The 17053-nt window shown below is 41.8% G+C and overlaps 1 protein-coding gene across 1 annotated transcript in view; it reads right to left on the bottom strand.

Moving 5' to 3' along the window:
• Positions 1–17053, bottom strand: part of LOC6541456 (semaphorin-1A) — a 126361-nt gene that overhangs the window by 16225 nt on the left and 93083 nt on the right. The window contains 5 exon segments of the mRNA XM_001969186.3: positions 293–434; positions 671–759; positions 1556–1660; positions 10524–10719; positions 14740–14848. Coding sequence (XP_001969222.2) covers positions 293–434; positions 671–759; positions 1556–1660; positions 10524–10719; positions 14740–14848 — 641 coding nt within the window.

The following is a 17053-nucleotide window of genomic DNA, read 5'->3' as shown; positions in this document are numbered from 1 at the left end:
TGTACGCATTTTAAGCAGTGCTGATGTATTATTTAACATATTTTCAGCAATTTAGCTGTTTGCTTTCAATTAGCAACATAATTTACGCTGTTCACAAAACATTTTATTTAGTTTAGGCAGCGGCAGAATGTATTTTTGGTGATTGGCAAACGGCAATTTGCTAATTAATACTGTGAAAACTAATTTTAGCTGGCTGAGCGAACCTGTCATTTTTAATCACAAACGTCATACACACTTCTTCAATTGCACAGCCAAATGCAGCGCATTCGTTCACTTAAAGCCGAACACTTACGGATTTCGTTAAAGTAGAAAGGATAATCGCCAGGAATGGAGCAGTTGAGGCGGGACTTGAGAAAGGATGTCCAGCGGTTGCGGAAGCGATGCGGGCCACCTTTGTCCCATTTGCAGACGCGGGCAACGCGCGAATAAATCGCCTGGAAAGACCAACGGATGATAAGATATTAATTCTGCTCAGCTGGGGGCTAGCAAATGTCTGGATGCTGAGCACCAGCAAATGCGACAATCTGCGGAGCATAAATAATCCAAACATCAGCAGTTGTTTTCTGTCCAACTTTGATTGTGTCCTCGCCGCGTTTGATTGCATTTGCTGATGCTCGGGCCCCAAATCGATTGGAAAACTCTCGATTGGATGTTGCACGTGTGTACTCACCTTGCCGCAGTTGATGAACTCCACGGCGGTTTCGCGAAAGAAGAAATAGACAAAGTCCCCCTGCGTAAATGAGCTCACAAAGTTCGGGGCTGCGAAGCGAGAAATGGCAAAAAGTTCGCTCATCAAATTCATTTATAGTTTTCGAGCTTGTAAACAATTTTATAGCTGTCGCTTTTGAAATACTTTCGATTTCCATGAATTTATGATGGATATGGGCGAGTAATATGCGATGGCTTTATGGGTTCATTCTTATGCAAAGGTTCTGAATAAACGACGTATTCGGGTTTAATAGTTACACTAAAATTCAGTAGTTTTCTCAATGACAAAGTGTACACATGATAATTCAGTAGTTGTCCCTATGACAAAGTGTAAATATGTTATTCAGTAGTTGTCCCTATGACAAAGTGTACACAGAGTTAAAAAGGAAGAGTTTTGTCTCTGACTTGAATTTTTCCTTAAATTGTAATATTCTAACAAGTTGATATGGATCCAAAGAAAGACAAATAATACCTAAGTAAGAGTTTCTGTAAATTTTCAGTGAACCACTTTAGAGCAACCCAGTAATAGTTCCGATGCGGGCTATTTAATATGAATTATGAAGTCTGTCGCACATCTTCGGCGGTAAATGACAGTCGAACGTGCCATGTCGGTTCGGATTCAGATTCAGTTAATGGAAGCTGAACATGGCCAAGGCCCTTGAAATATGCAAAAGGCAATCGCGGGCCAACGCGACAACTGACATTCGACAGGACACCATGGACAGTCATGGGCGGCGGTGGCGGCGGGTAGAAGGATCTGCGTACCCAGGACTCGCACTGCGCTTATGACAGGGTCCATGACATTTTCAATTACCACAAGTGGCTACAATCGCGGCCAGCAACTTACCGTTGAGACTTAGGCTATCGTACTGCTCGGTCTGCAGGGGTTCTCGGTAGATAATCGGATCGCTGCCACTGAAATCCGCCACGGTGCCGGAATACAGTTCGTTGTCTGCAAGGAGAGCAAGGATATGGGGAAAGGCTGGTTTAGTAAATTCAAAGACATGCTTGTTGCTTTAAAAGTGGCATTTTGGCTTAAATGTCACAGATGAATGTCAATTACGTGTAAGTCTACTACCTGCACAAGCGCACAAACGCACTAATGTACTTTTTCAATTAGATTGTATCACCAGTGCATCTATTATGCATTAAAGAAAACTCAGCCCGGGCATTATAAAGTATTTTGCCAATTGCTGTACATCGGGCCAACAAGCCAACAGGCCAACACACATACGCCCTGTTGGCGGACTAAATGCTAGCGACAAATTCCATTAAGCTAAACGACAACATTGAGGGAGAAGTTTGACATGTCTTCTTGGATGGCATTGAATGCGCCTGCGGCCACATTGAGAAGATAAATGAGATTTTCTTGTTTTTATATTTATTTTCATTTTGTCGTTTTCGTTTTGATTTTTGTTTGTGCAGCGAATTGGCTCGCGCTTGCCGGGGACTTTGCCTTTGTCCTTTTCGAGCTCCGGCAGCAATAAAATAAAGACAGCCAGTGAAATAAATATGGAAAAACAGAATCGAAACCCGAACAATAGAAACGGAAATTCCGAGCTTCCATTCCAGCTTTTTGTCTGGCCGGAAATGGCTTTGCTGTCTCGGCATCGAAATCTCAGCACCTCCATTCACACAACTCGGCTAAACAAACGTGTATAGAAGTGTGTGTATACCACATGTGTATATCTAAATATCTAGCCGCAGACATTTTATTCCAATAAAGTTTAATTTATCTTTAATTGTTGCAACTACCAGAGCTTGCTGCTTAAAATGCGTATACACATTCTATCCTCGGTAAAACGTTCACGTTCCAAATATAAAAACATTTCAATGTTTGATAGTCGATCTCTCAGTCAGTTTTGATTGATGCACAGCCCGTAGGCGAGATTACATGTTTATGACTTCTGCGGAATGGGTAAATGAGCGATGGGTAGCAGCTCAATAGAAGGCCATGATTATTGCCTTGCAAAGTTGAGCGCATTGTGATTTTGGGTCGTGTTTCTTGGGGTTTTGAGCGCCCATCGTGGGCTCTCAGTAATCTATCAAATTTACAATGCGGCACGTGGGCGTGGCAGGTACACTGAAGGGCGGAATGAAAATGGGAATTACGTGACAGGAACGTGAGCAGCAAAATGTAAAGAGGCATCGAGCGGGGGCACAAGCGAGTGGCACATTAATTTAACACAAAGCCACATTAAAAGCGTCGTCTGCAACAAATTAATTTTTGCCTCCAACCCCGCCAAACACGGCTCCTATTAGCCGCCGTGGAAAGAAACCCTCTGAATCTTCGACAGGCGAGTGCTCAAATTAAGAGGCTGTAAAAGTCACGCTGTGAGTGAAAAGTAAAAGTGGGGGAAGTACCGAAAAGTCCTTTAAAGGGCGGCGGAGCAGCAGGAAGCCAAAGGGGGTTGCTACAGGCGGCTCAGGGGGACAGGTGGGGCTAACGGCCAATAAAAACAATCTTCCAAGTGGAGTTAATGGGCAGGGAATCTTAAATCAAAATCATAAAACCTATGGTTGAATATGTTTCAAAGTAAATAGTACAGAAATCTGTACTATATTATGTTAGTTCTCACTTCTTCTCAAATTAGTAAGAATAAACTTTGTAGATTAGTTTTTAGCAAAAGACTTGAAAACATCTACTTTTACACCCTATTTGCTGAATTTAACTTATTCAATTGGTAATAATCCTGCTGACATTCCAGTTCCGCGTTCAGAACCCTGCAGTGCTATAAAAAAGAAAACTTTTGCTTAAACGCTTGTAATTAACAATGAGAATGCAATTAGCATAGCGATAGATGGTTGCCATTGTCGTACTTGTATTTAGGATACTTTTTGCTGAACTGGAGCTGCTTTCTTTGGCCCTCGCTAACAAGGGGCACAATGGGAAAAGGACGTGCCCCCCGTTCCACTCAGACGCCGCAGCCAACCGTCGACCTGTCGCAACATCGACAGGACACGAAAAGTTGCAGCTGCCACCTTTGGCCTTCGCTGTCCTCGCTGCATCTAATTGGTTTTTGTTTGTGTGTGTTTTTTGCCCCGTCTCTTTCATTTTCCACGCTGTCTGTCTCTGTCTCTGTCTCTGTCTCTGTCTCTTTCTCGTTCTGGTTCTCGTTCTCGTCATTGTTTCGTGCAGAGACGTTTGCTTTTATTGTTTGCTCATTATAACGCCAGTTACCTGACGACCCACGTCCAACCGACCAACCGACCAACCGACCAGGACTCGGACTCAAAATCCGACTCAGACTGAGGCTTGCGAAGTTTTCCGCATTGCAGCAATTGCCCGAGCTTAACTCATTTTAAATGACAATCTAGCGTGCAAAAATTATGCACATCGGCCATGTCTGTGCGCCATCCCCTTCGCACACTGCGCCTCTCTATGCGCTTCTCACAAAGTCTTGGTGGGCTTGAAGCGTTTTGGTCGCTTCTGGCTGTGGCATAAAGTTCGATAAACTCTTTAAGTGATTTAATCGATTTTCTAGGCTAGTCGAGGAAAGCGGAAAATGCTCTTTAGAGCGACGGGAACAAGGCGTAATGAAAGTTCATCGCGTTGACTGCGGCAATTTGCATATTTTTGCATGTTTTATTATGCGGCCGGCATACACACACGAGCACACGCTAATACATAAATTACACTCATTTTCAATGACAGGACGTAACACAGGGATAGAGGGTCGAAATAACGAGCACGCTGGCGGGAATCGAGCTGGAAAACGGGGAACGCTTTATTACCGGTACGTTGTGTTTTAAATATTTGATATCTAGCACACACACTTATAATTGCCATTTTTCAGGGTCTAAGCATAAAAACATGGCTTTTGGCCCTTGTTTAATACCTTGAATTGCGTTCATTCATGCCTGCATATGTCGAGTGTAAGGCCCTTAGTCAAATAGCCCACTTAGGAGTAATTACCCTCAACCGTGCACACTTACATTATGCATATCAATGCATTTCTAGATGGACTCTTGGAGTACAATTGTCTGCTGTGCTGCAATCCGGTAAATTGCTTAATTTTATGAAAATGACCGGAAATATAGCGTGTTGTAAGATAAAATTCATATCAGATGATATTTAAGCGAAGCGGAAAAAACACCCCTGTCTTTTCTATTGTGAAGTCTTATCCTAATTAGTTTCAAGTCATGTAATCTCGGTTAAAACTTTATTACGCTTGCAAAAAAGATCGATTTTCGCTCGAAATTTGGTATTTTGCTGAGGCTTTCTGCCGTATCAATTGGGTTAATTACACTATACGCCTGACCCACTTTCAAGAGGAGGCTATCCCCATCTTCAGCCCGACTTTAATTGCACTGGCTGGCTGAGCGCCATTTTTGTGTGTTATCAATTTTTGGCTGTAATTACACTCCACTTGTACTCTTATAGAAATGCAGACGTCGGAAAATAACGGGGGAGGAATAAAGGCTGAAAAGTTTTGGCAACATGTGCGCTCCTCTGTAGCAGTTTCGCATTTTGCTCCACTTTCATTACTCTTTTGGGCTTTTTGTTGCTGTTGGGGCATCTTTGTTCTGGCACTGGTGCTTTCCAATTCCTAATGCTTTTGGGGATTTTGAAAATTTGGCAATTAGCTTAATTCGCTTTTTATTGGCGCACCGCAATTATCAGCTTTTGGTCTCTCTTCGGCTAGATTTGCATTTGCAGATGCATCTGCTGGGGATTTTGCATTGTGCTTATAAACGATCGAATTAAAAGTTAATGTCTTTCCGCTCTTTTCCCCAAAGTGGCTTGCTGGAAATGTGTCCAAGCATAAGCTTGGTTGGTGGGGCATCTTTGCATTGATTTTCGAGAGCACTTCAGTGCGTTTCCATTGTGAAAAGTCTCACAGAGATTTGGCAGCCATTGTAAATGGCAACATTGTGTTTTATTTGTGTTTATTTGGTAATGGTGCTGCATTTCTTTTTTGCTGGCCATTTCGGAACTAAAGCAAAGGCATTACTTCACTTCTACGTTGTATTATAATAATTTCTTTGACACAAATACGTATTCGGTCTTTTTAAACCTCAGTTTCCCGTAGTTTCAAGGATCCAGTGATTTTGAACTATGAAAAGATGGGCTGTCCTGTTGGCCTCATTTTTGGCAGCTAATTGTATCTTGTAATGGTTTTTTTCTTGTCTTAGACATAAATAGGAAAGAGGAACCAAGAAAAGTCCGCGCATTGTCCGCTAAAAAGGGTCACAAACTGTGCTTGTTTGGGGTTTTATATAGCTTATTTTGCAAACGTTTTCTCTGCTTTTCCGCCATTTGGTTTATTGTTTGGACTTTGTTTTCGAGTACATATTTTACTGCAGACGTTTTTGCCTGACTTTTTTTCAAGAGCTTTTCGAGTGCCCTTTTAGGTATGTGTATGTGCGCGCTGGTGTCCTTTTTATCCTTTGCAGTTGTTAGACGGTCATTTAAACTTTTGGCTCTTAGCAGATTTCATTGTTTTTAATGAAACTGACAGTTGTTGCTGTCGCTGGTCTTGTTTTTTGCCCAGCACAGTTGTTGCTCTCATTTTGCATTGCACCCGCACTTTGACCAGGGCCATCCCTTTAGCCGGCTTTGGTTTCCAGATAACGCGCCATTTGTTTTCTTCTGGTCATTCGCCTAAGCCAATTTAAGTTGGCTAAAATAAATTAGCTCTCCTTCGCTTTTTAACGAGCCCTGGCCCGCACGTTGCCAACGACCCAAAACATCAGTAAAAATAACCCTAAGCAGCAAATGATGCGACAGAATGGTCCTTAATTATTAAATACATAAATTAGATCATTTCAAGTATTACCAGTTTTCGGCACAATATATTGCATAGTACTTCAGCTCTTTTGAATCCCATAATTTATTTAAAGGTATTTCAGCATTGATTCTTAGTTTATATATGATTTTTTTATTAAGCTTACACATCTCTGAATGACGTGAATGAATTTATTTGGAGAGCGCGAGGACTTTAAAGAGGCGCAAAGGACGAAAAGCGGCAACGTGGTGTGAAATTGAAGCGGTTTGTGCGATATGCAAATGCAGCTTGGCACGGTTTGGCAATGGTGTTCCCGGTTCACAGGTCGCCGTATACGGCATGTCCTGCCGAGTCCTTGACATTTTTCGGCGGCGCCAATGTCCAGCCCCTCTCGCCCCCTTTGCCACTGCTGCCCCTTTCGCCAGCATTCGTCAGCATTTTAATCGCGTTTGTGCATTTGCTTGGAAAAGTCTAAAATTGAACGCAAGTGATGGCAATTTGTACGCTTCGCTGTGCCTGAGAATCCACGGACGTGCAGAGGGAAAATTCGAAGGACACCGATGGAGGGGGAGGGTCTGAATGGGGAGTGTGCCGAAATTAATATGCGTCGGCTTTTTGGGGAACGGGACAAACTTTGCCGGAAAGGGATTTGGCCGCTGTTGGCCATATTCCTCTTTCTTTTTTTTCTCTCTCTTTTGGCCGGCAGCACAGCAGCGTTGGCTCGTGATTAATGTGGCAAATGCGCAGTTATAAATTATTTATTACTATTCTTCGCATTGTTTCCTGAGGCGTGTGCGAATTGGTAAGACATTTAAGCCATATTTTCGAGTGCCACAAAAGGTCAAAATGGGGATGAAATCAGCGTGATAACAGTTTAATATTCAGGGCAACGAACTGCCGCAAAGCGGGTCAGTTAACCCAAAATGTTTTAAAATATTGAAAGATAACTTATCAATGCTTAAAGGATTCAAAAAAAAATGATTTTAAAGGATTTTTATGATTTTTGAAAGGGAAAAGCTTCCAAAGAATGTAGGATTCTTATTTCTAAATCTTATGATAAAAATGTTGCTTGCTTTGAAAATTTTATCAATAAAGTAAAGGTGTTCTTGCTAATGGAAACTTTGTGGGCCCAGACTTTCAGATATTCTCTACATCCGTTACAGTCCATTATGTTCAACAATTCCCGCTCTAACCTCAATTCCAAATGAAAACATTTAACAAATTAAGCGACAAAGCTGGCTAATACGTGTTTCCCCTGACCATTTTCTCCGGATCTACAAAAAGAAGAACTTTTTGCTTTTCTGTGCTTTTTTTTTTTGTTTCCTCCTCTTTTGGGTGTGCTTAATTTTTTATTGGCAAAGTTTTGTACTCGCTGGCCGATCTCGATGGGTGACACTGTCAGCGATTGAAATTTATTTCGCATGCACTTTTTAAATCGAACAAAAATATATTCCTTCCGCCATATTGAAACACCAGGAAAGCGAACAGGATAAGGCGGTTGGGCTGGACTGATGTGGGCTGGGTGGCTAGATGTCGTATATTGGTGGAAAAAGCAATTGAAAACTTCATCATGGTTACAACAATATTTTTACAACGAAATTGGCACAAAAATGTGTCCACGAACTTTTTGCGCAAAGCGTTAGAAACTGTGGCCAAGTGAGGACTAGAGGGGGCGGGGGCGGGGGCGGGGGCTTTAGAATGGTCATGGGCGGCGGAGGTGGGGGAAAACTTTTGTGCCAGTTACCGACCACGCCCACGTCAGCCCATGACATCAACGCCCTGTCACGAATAAAAACTGAATTGATAACATTTTTCAGCTTGTTCTGGTTTTTCGGCGACTTTTTTGCGCTCGTGCTTATTTTTTTTCTATTTTTTCATTTCTGAATCGGAACTTTTCTAGACTCGCCGCCATTGTTGTTGTTATTTAGTGCACCACCATGATGGGGTTTTTTTTATGGGCTGCCTCAGTCCGGGCAATTTGTAATCTAAACAACATGGCCCGGCTAACCGTTCCCCAATCCGCGTCGCATATCCTTAAATCCTGGCAAGAAGAGCGCTGCCAAACTGACAGCCAGTAAATGGCTAAAGACGCAGCTCGTCGGTTGCGGGGTATGTATGTAAAAATTTCGATTTAATATTAGCTCCATGAAGGGAAATCAAAGTGGAATAAGAACAAAGTGGGGAGGCCAAGGGGAAAACTACGGAAAAAATGCAAAGGCAAAGCGGATCAGACTTGTTAGTACCTAATGGTAAATTCCTAACTCTGGCTAAGTGCAATTAAAAGTGACTTTTACAACGATTTAAAATCGGCTTATCCGTGAGTGCTAAAAGTGCTGCTCTACCCGCGATGTGATCTCCATAAAACTCTGTACTCCATCTGGGCAGCAATTGGATATACCCGGCGGCAGTGTGGCAAGTAATGGGCGTATAAATGGCTGCAAGCAATAAAGAAAATGGCGGCTGACAACAGCTTCAGGTTTGGCTGCTTCTTTTTTGGCCAGGATGTGGCAGCTTGTTGATGATAAACTCTTATGACCCACATTGGCGCGGTGTTGAGGGGGTCACGAGCGTGGAAAAGTGGGCGAGTTGCCAACACACTTCTGTGTGTGTGTGAGTGAGTGTGAGTGAGTGAGTGTGGATGGAAGAAGCACACACCCATATAGCCAAACACATAGCGAAGGCAGCTGCATCCGGCGGAAGTTGTGGCAACACTCGGTGCCCTCTCCTGCCGCTGGACCAACCAAGCCCATCACACAACACACACACTTTCAAGTTAGTTATAAACGTTTATCGATATTATCTATGCCCGACCCACTGTTCCTGGCTCTTGGCAAAGTTTTCGCTGGCTGCAGACAATGAAATGCAAACAAATCACTGCACGAAAACTTCACAACATGGCGGCAAGGAATGTCGATTTATGGGTGCCAAGTGGAAATATTATCAAAACTATGACTTTGCAGGCGCTAGAACGTGGGTGTTGTATGCAGTGGGGTTCCCAAAATATTTCCCCCACCGTTGCAGTCTCCAAATGCGCTTGTTTATTGGCTGAGTTTCTGGGTTGCACGAGTGGCGAAAATAAAAGTTCATTCTATATGCAGCGCGCATTCAGTGTCACAGGGAGAAATGTAACTTTATTTTACTCGCCACACTTTGAAATTGAAATGCTCTGAAATAAGAACAGTTGCAAAGGCCATAAAGTCAGGTTTAATAATAAGTATTTCAGCATTTATAACTTAAACGAACCCCAAATCGTATGGATATTAAGACCATTCAATTTGTAAATTTGTAACGAGTTTTTTTTTCAGCGGACCGACCCACTTAACACACCTGCAGGGGCCATAAATTTCAATCAAATATCGAGTATGTAGGTAATTTGGAAATCTTTTATCAGTTTGGTGGGCGGAGAAATGTATTTCGCACATAATTTGCAGTTGTCTGCCATTCGGCAGCCGACCAATAATACTAAAAATTTATCATGCGGCTCCGTTCACGAAGTCAGACCTGAAAAAAGCGGTAGCGCAGGCATCGCATGATGAATGACAATTTTTAAGCGATTTATATGCCTGGGCGGAGTGGCAATGCGATGAGTCTACTCACAGTCACATTCCTTGCATTTTTCACTCTTATTGCGAATGGCGATAACAGCCGGAACAAAATGGACAATTCGCATACAAAATGCTTGTGAACAATAAATTATTCGAGTGGCATAACAAAACGGGGAAAAAACCAAGAAGGCACAAAGAAAAAGTCTTCGCAACTGAATTTGTTGGAAATGGTTGATATGGGCAACGGGGCGTATGCGTGTTTTTGCAATTCCTTTCTTGACCTCAAAAGTGATGCAATTTAAATATTTAAATTCCTCCCAGCGCATATTGTTATGGTTTTAATGCAGTTGGGAACTTTAAAAGTAATTGCTGAAAGAGTTCTTTATGGACATCACGCGAATTACGTATACGCAGTGTTGTTTTCTCATGTCTTCTGCTATTCGAACCGATTCATTATCGCTCTTCGATTTGCTTGTTAATTATTGTAACCCTTTTGATATTACATAGGGGCACAATGTGCTGATGTAAACTGGGTACTTACCGGCCAGCACAGAGGTGGAGTTGTGACGGGGGTCGTAGGGGCACACCGCCTGTCCGTTCTTCGTGGCCTCCAGCGTGTAGTTGCTGTCACTGATGATATACGTGTTGCACATGGGCCGGAACGAGTTGGTGCCGCAAACGAAGAGGCGACCCGGCGATGGCACCACCATGATGCGGATGTAGTTCTGGCAGGCCTCCTGAAAACGTTCAAGTTGAAGAATTTAAGCAAAGCGACTGTGGGGGCACTGCAATTTAAGAACTAGGTGGAAGGGCTTCTAAAAGTCTAAAGATCCAATGATATTATTTGCAAAAGTTCAAACATTCGGTGATACATGAACGGTCATTTGGCGAAATAATATGTAGACCCAAATAACATAGTTAATGGGGTCACAGTGTGAACATGTATGCTCTGCTTTTCCACTTTCAACCTATTTTGCATAAATGTTTCGCAAATTGTAATATTTGATGCGTTGCAAAAGCACTTCGAGAGCAAACAATGAATGTTGCCGGGGCGCTGCACCTGCAACTCAATAAATATTAAAAGGCAAATGCGCAACTTGCTCCCATTTAGCAGGAGAGGTGGAGCAAACTTTTCCCATAGTGCTGGAAAATTGTTGCCTGACATTTCCGGCGCCACTACCACACACTCCCCCCGTCCCCCGCCCCCCGTCACCCTGTGTCACCATTACGGCCGGAAGTGTTTGCACTCTGACATGACAAATCATTTGAAACACTCCCAGGCAGCTGATTTCACTGTATACCTTTTATGTGTCTCTTGCATTTCCTGTGTGCGCTGAAATATTTAAATATTTGGTTTGCCGTTAATAATGAGGCCAGTTTTTAGTTGCATTTATTATTATAACAGCCGGTTATTTTACTCTACCAAAGTATTGGCTCATGTCGTTGTCAAATATTTTGCCAAATGTTTAAGCCAATTAGAGGCTTATAAAGTGTGCAGCAATAAGTATTGCACTTACACAAAATGTTACTGCTAATTATCCCTAAGTGTCCTAATTAATTTAAAAGTGCTTGAATAAGTTGATTGGAGATGCCTAAGAAATACTCAGCCTTTCAATTTATGCCCATACCCGCTTTTGCCCAGCACTTGCTATCTTGTTCGTTTTCCATTTAATTTGGCTAACTGTTCGCAAAGTAATTAACATGTTTTGGCCTTTTTGTGTGTGGCGAACTGCTAGAGCATAAATTTAAATAATTTATCAAAACAATAACATGCAGTGCTGGGTTGGCTGTGAAGTCGTAGTTTCCTTTATAGTGCTTGTAATTAACACGCATTGCAGACATGGAACAATGTTTAGAATGCAATTAACTCTGATATTTATTAATTTGTTTTCGAAATTTGGCCTTAGCCACTGTCTGTGTGCCGCTGGTTAATAAATTATCCTTAATTATAGTTTTTGCACATAAATTGTCGCTCAACCGCCCTCAAAAACATACACATAGTCATGTTTGTGTCAACAAAAGCATATATTTCGTTTTAACCATATTGTCAAGTGGAAGTATTGATTTGGCAGGCATTTTAATTACAATTATAAATCTGTGGCTGTGCAAAATCACGGAGTGGTTTCTGGCTGTCTAAGTCTGTCAGTCAAATAAAGCTATTAAAAATTATGTAGTTACAAGTTTTTTCAGGCTCATTACTCGTGGACTGATTTGGCTCATTTTGTTGTGTTTTGTCATCATTTAAGAAATTTTTGCCTGCCCTCAAGCGTTTTGGTATCCGTCAAAATATTTTCCTGTTTTTTCTTTCGAACTTTTCACTCCATTGACAACGCACAATAATGAACAATGAAACTTTTTGCGCCGCAAAAGTTTGATTTTCCCCCGGCTTTGTCGAGCTATGTTTTATCTTGTACAGTTTGTGTGTCTATTTCATTAAATCTTATACAAATTAGTAATTTAGGCGAGAGCAAAGTACCTAATTAGCTTGAAGATCGCCTGGTAATGCTGATTTGAATGGAAGCCAGAACAAGTTGCCTAATAGAGCCGTATGCAGATGGGGATGTGCCCAAAGGTATTCAGAACACTTTGGCCTGGACCCCGGCAGACAAAGAGGGCCAAAGAGTTGGTAGGACCCGCATGAATTCAACAGCATTTTCCAACAGAACAATGGGCGACTGCAGTCCCACTTTCAGACTCAGTTCTGGATTTCTGGGCAGGGCAGATTCTGGGAAAAGCCATTTGCAAACCAAATCGAATATCGAATGTGGGACTGGAAGACCAGAGAAGCCCAAATCGGCACGTGGGTGATGCTCTGTGGTCTGTTCGATGATTAAGGTCATAGTTGAACTTAATAAGGATAACAACCGTACGGTGTTCCACAACCACTCCCTTAAGTTCGAGAAAAAGCACTGCATAATTGCTCGCTGCTATGTGGTTCGTGAATTAATATTGAAAATTACTCCATAATTGTTTATTGCATTCCTACTTTGATTTAACATAATTGGCTTTAATTACGTATTGCGAAAATGTGAAAAAAATGTTCTGTGATTTACTTGCTTTACTTATGTTGAACGCACACAGCAAGTTACATAAAAAATATTTGTCGCTTATGTTGGTCAACTTTACATCGTTGGCCACTTTTGAATATTTTATAAATCATACATGCAATGGACTACAGCTATACACTTTATGGAATTTAATGTGAAAAAATCGAATAATTAAACAATTTGCAGCAACAAATGACAGCAAGCAGCTCACGTAACTCTAACACAACTTATTTTGCCGCTTGGCTACCTTTTCACAGCGTAATTACTTTATATACATATATGAGTATGGCTTTGGCTGATTATCAGCTTGATTAACTCGACATTTTCGCATCCAAATGGGTGGCCGAAATGTCGGTTAATTAAAATTGTAAATTTTGAACTTTTCGTTTCATTTCTTCTGGCCAGCTAAACAATTGCAATTTATTTTCAGCGGCAAAAACCAGCTCTACAAAATGGCAACGCAGCACGCCATGGCCAGAAGTCCTAAGAAACTTTGCTCCCTAGCTCCTTCCACCCCGTGATGCCATAAATAACGCGACCCACCCGGCACAGACATATACGAGTAAAGTGACCCCACTCAGGTGGAGCCGGCAAGCAAATTGAGTTCAACAAATTACACCTGCTAATGCTCTGGCTTGCCGTATTTTTGTTGCCACTGCTATTTTTGTTGGCCCTGCAATTGCCGGCACGACCAGCCAACAAGTGTTGGCTAATTACGTGAGCAAAAAGCCAAACTTGAAGTGCACTTGGGCATGCACAGAAATGGCAAAGGAAACACAGTGCCTTGACTTAATATAACTCCGATGTGTAGTATATAAGAAATATATATGCCAAAAACCCATCGTATGTACATAGAAAGCTTACAGATATCATTATAAGCCTTTTTGATGTAATATTTTATCAATAACTCAATATGAAAAAGCTTTTAAGCCATTTAAATAATTTAAGACGACTACAATGCAGTGCTTCACAGGAGTGAGTGAGACGCAGTATTTGGCCTAGTTGACCGGAAACGGAAGGCGAAACAAAAAGGCAGCAACAAAGACAATTTGAAAGCCAAAATATTTGCCATTTCCATTAGGCAAAAGTTTGCACTCGGGCTTTGATTTGCCCGTTCCCTTTGGACTCAATTTAGCCCGTTGCCACTGCTTAACTGGCATTTTCTTAATAGGTCAACTGCAGTGGTGAAGAGTTTCCAATAAATTTCCTTGATTTCTTAGCCACAGAGAAGGAAAGCACAAGCACGAAGCAACAACAGAAAAAGTTGCATAAATCAATTTCTTCTTGTATGGCGCACTTCTTCCTCATAGTTTTCCATGTTTTTAGCGCGAAAAAAGTTAAGATAGATGGCGAGAAGGACAGAGGAACACTTTATTGCCTTGTTTTTGCATTTCTATGACAACGGAAGCAACAGCCAAAGTTGAAATCGAAATGGAAATAGGAATGGAAATGGAAATTGCAAGGCCATTTGGCCAAAGTACTGCCAAGTTAACGAACAGCACGGAAAAAGCTGCAAATGAACTGCAGCGAGTGCACGAAATTGTTATTTCAGGTGCCCACGATTAATTTATTGCAATTTCTAAATTCTAAATCCGTTAGAAGTTTCGTAAAGTTACAAATCTTAAAGTTTGCAGTTTGTTTTGATGGATGTAACTTAATGAATTTCCATGCTTGACAAAATCTCTTGATTGATGGCAACTTTTCACTCACCTCATCCTTGCCCTTGACGAGACACATTTTGGTATCATCCTCCGGCGATGTCCAGACCAATCGCTGCTGCTCGACGAGATCGTGTATGCTTAAATTAAAAACCGTATTTCTGCAAAGATACAAGCAAGGATATGGCATAAGAAATGGTCCAATCGCAAGTTGTGGTCAACAATTAAAGGGGTAATCTTGGCCGCAGATAGAATTTGTGCGGTTCTCGTTTTATCACTGCCATCGGTTGAGTAAAAGGGACATGGCCATCTGGCGGTTTCGGAGAATTAATTAAAAAATTAATTAAAATTCATTTGGCCTTTTTTGGGTGCCGAGCAATCAACACGCAGCCTGTGACCAGGACCACAAAAAGCCTCTGGTCTATGTTTTGTTTTCCTTTTAACCTTTCACCCTCCTGTCGGCTTGAATGTGATATTTGTGCAGAAATTCCAAAATTCTCGTTAATAAAATTGCACACACACATGCGGTGCATGTTCGTGTGTCCAAGTGCGACCCACAAAATGAAGTGGTGTGCAAGGATGGGCGTGTCACATCCTGGAATTCGAGGTGTGGGGGTAAAATTTCATAAAATCAACTCATTGATTATTGAAACCACAACTACGTGTGAGTGCGACTGTGTGTGTGTGTGTGGGTGTGTATTTCTGCATGTGTGTGTGGGTTGTTAGGCCACCTTGCTGTGGGTGCACTTCGGTCGAACACTTTATGACTACCGAATACGGGAATCACCCAAAAATCACCCAAAAACACCCGAAAAACCAGCATAACCTTATCGAAACTTTTCGAATTTGCCTCACATTTTTTGTTGTGTTTTCTTTTTTTGTTCGTCGATCTAAGTGCAGCAAAAGGAGCGTAAAATTTTAAATAAACACATAGATATGCAGATACTATTTGCGTTTTGCGTGAGAGCAGTGGGCTTGCATACAGATGACCAAATTGCGCAAAACTTCTAGTTAAGAAACGAAATGAATGGTATCAAATATTGGTTAGGTTTAGCATAGGGGTATTTTCGAAATAAATTAATATCTTTCGGAGAAAAGCACAAAACCTGCATCAGTATGAATATGTATTGCCTATAATCAGTACTTAGTTTGCGTGCTGTATTTGATATTTCGCATTTGCCAAAGTGGTATAATTTTAAGTTTGGGGTTGCACTCTGCAAATATGCAGCTAAAATCATTAAAACTGAGGCAAATGAGTGGCCAACTTCGGTGGCATTGTGAACAGGACTTTTCCCTGAACAGGACACAACCTTTGTTTGGCAATTATGCAGCGCGTTTTAATTATGACAACGGCAAAAGGCAACTTCAAACGACGTGAATGTGCACCATCAGCAACATCGCAGGTTGCCAGCAAAATCAGCAAAGTTGCTGCACCTGCATTCTTCCCTTCCTCCCAACTGACAGCGCCTCCTGCTCGCAGGACGTACTATATGGCCACTATATATGCCACTGGATATATGCGCCAGTACATATGTACTCATAAAATGCGCCGAACCAAATTAGCATATAAAGGGGACAGTCGCCATAATGGGTTGGACCCGGTCTGGAAAGGCAGGTGGAAAGGCTCGATGGTGGTGATAGGTTAAGGGATTCGTGCTTGGAAAACTCCGAATACGCTACTTAAGAATGGGAAATGTGCCACCGCTCAGCTGTAAGTTTCTCAAAATAAGAATTAATAGATAGAAATAAATGAACACGCAACAGTGCGCATTTTTTTTGAACTTTGATATTTAATTTTAATTAAAGTAGATTTTTTTAAATTTAGAAAAAGACAGTTTAATTAGTTCTAAACGTTATCCTCCAACAAAATATTTGTATAATAGTTGTAGTAACAGTAGGCGAGAGAAAAGTGGGTTAAAGGGTGTTGAAATTGCTGCTGTTGCAACTGTGGCAGATTGCTGTTGTTGCTATCGCTTGTCGACTTGCAACGCTCACCAACACGTAAACACTGTAGCGCATTGCTTAACACACATAGGAACACACACACACTAGCGCAGAGTGCAACAAGCAATGCAAGCGCTTGTGAAAATGTCGCGGAAAATGCCAAAGCGAGGTGAAAGCAAAGGGAAATGGCAAAGCCATGGCTGTGTGCGTGTGTGCTCTGTGTGTGTGGAGCGGAGAGTGGAGAGTGGAGAGTTGGCAGTGGAGTGGAGCATTTTAAAGAACGCATTTGGCGTGAAAACCGAGCTCATAAATATTTTCCACACGGCATAGTGTGTTAGTGTTGCAGTTGTTCCAGTTGTTGCAGTTGTTGTTGCCTGCCAGCAGTGAACGCAACGATTACGCCAGGATTTCCACTGCTTTGG

Source organism: Drosophila erecta, unplaced genomic scaffold (assembly GCF_003286155.1).
Source record: "Drosophila erecta strain 14021-0224.00,06,07 unplaced genomic scaffold, DereRS2 tig00000055-arrow-pilon, whole genome shotgun sequence".
Classification (NCBI taxonomy): Eukaryota; Metazoa; Arthropoda; class Insecta; order Diptera; family Drosophilidae; genus Drosophila; species Drosophila erecta.
This window is presented reverse-complemented; position numbering and strand designations above follow the sequence as displayed.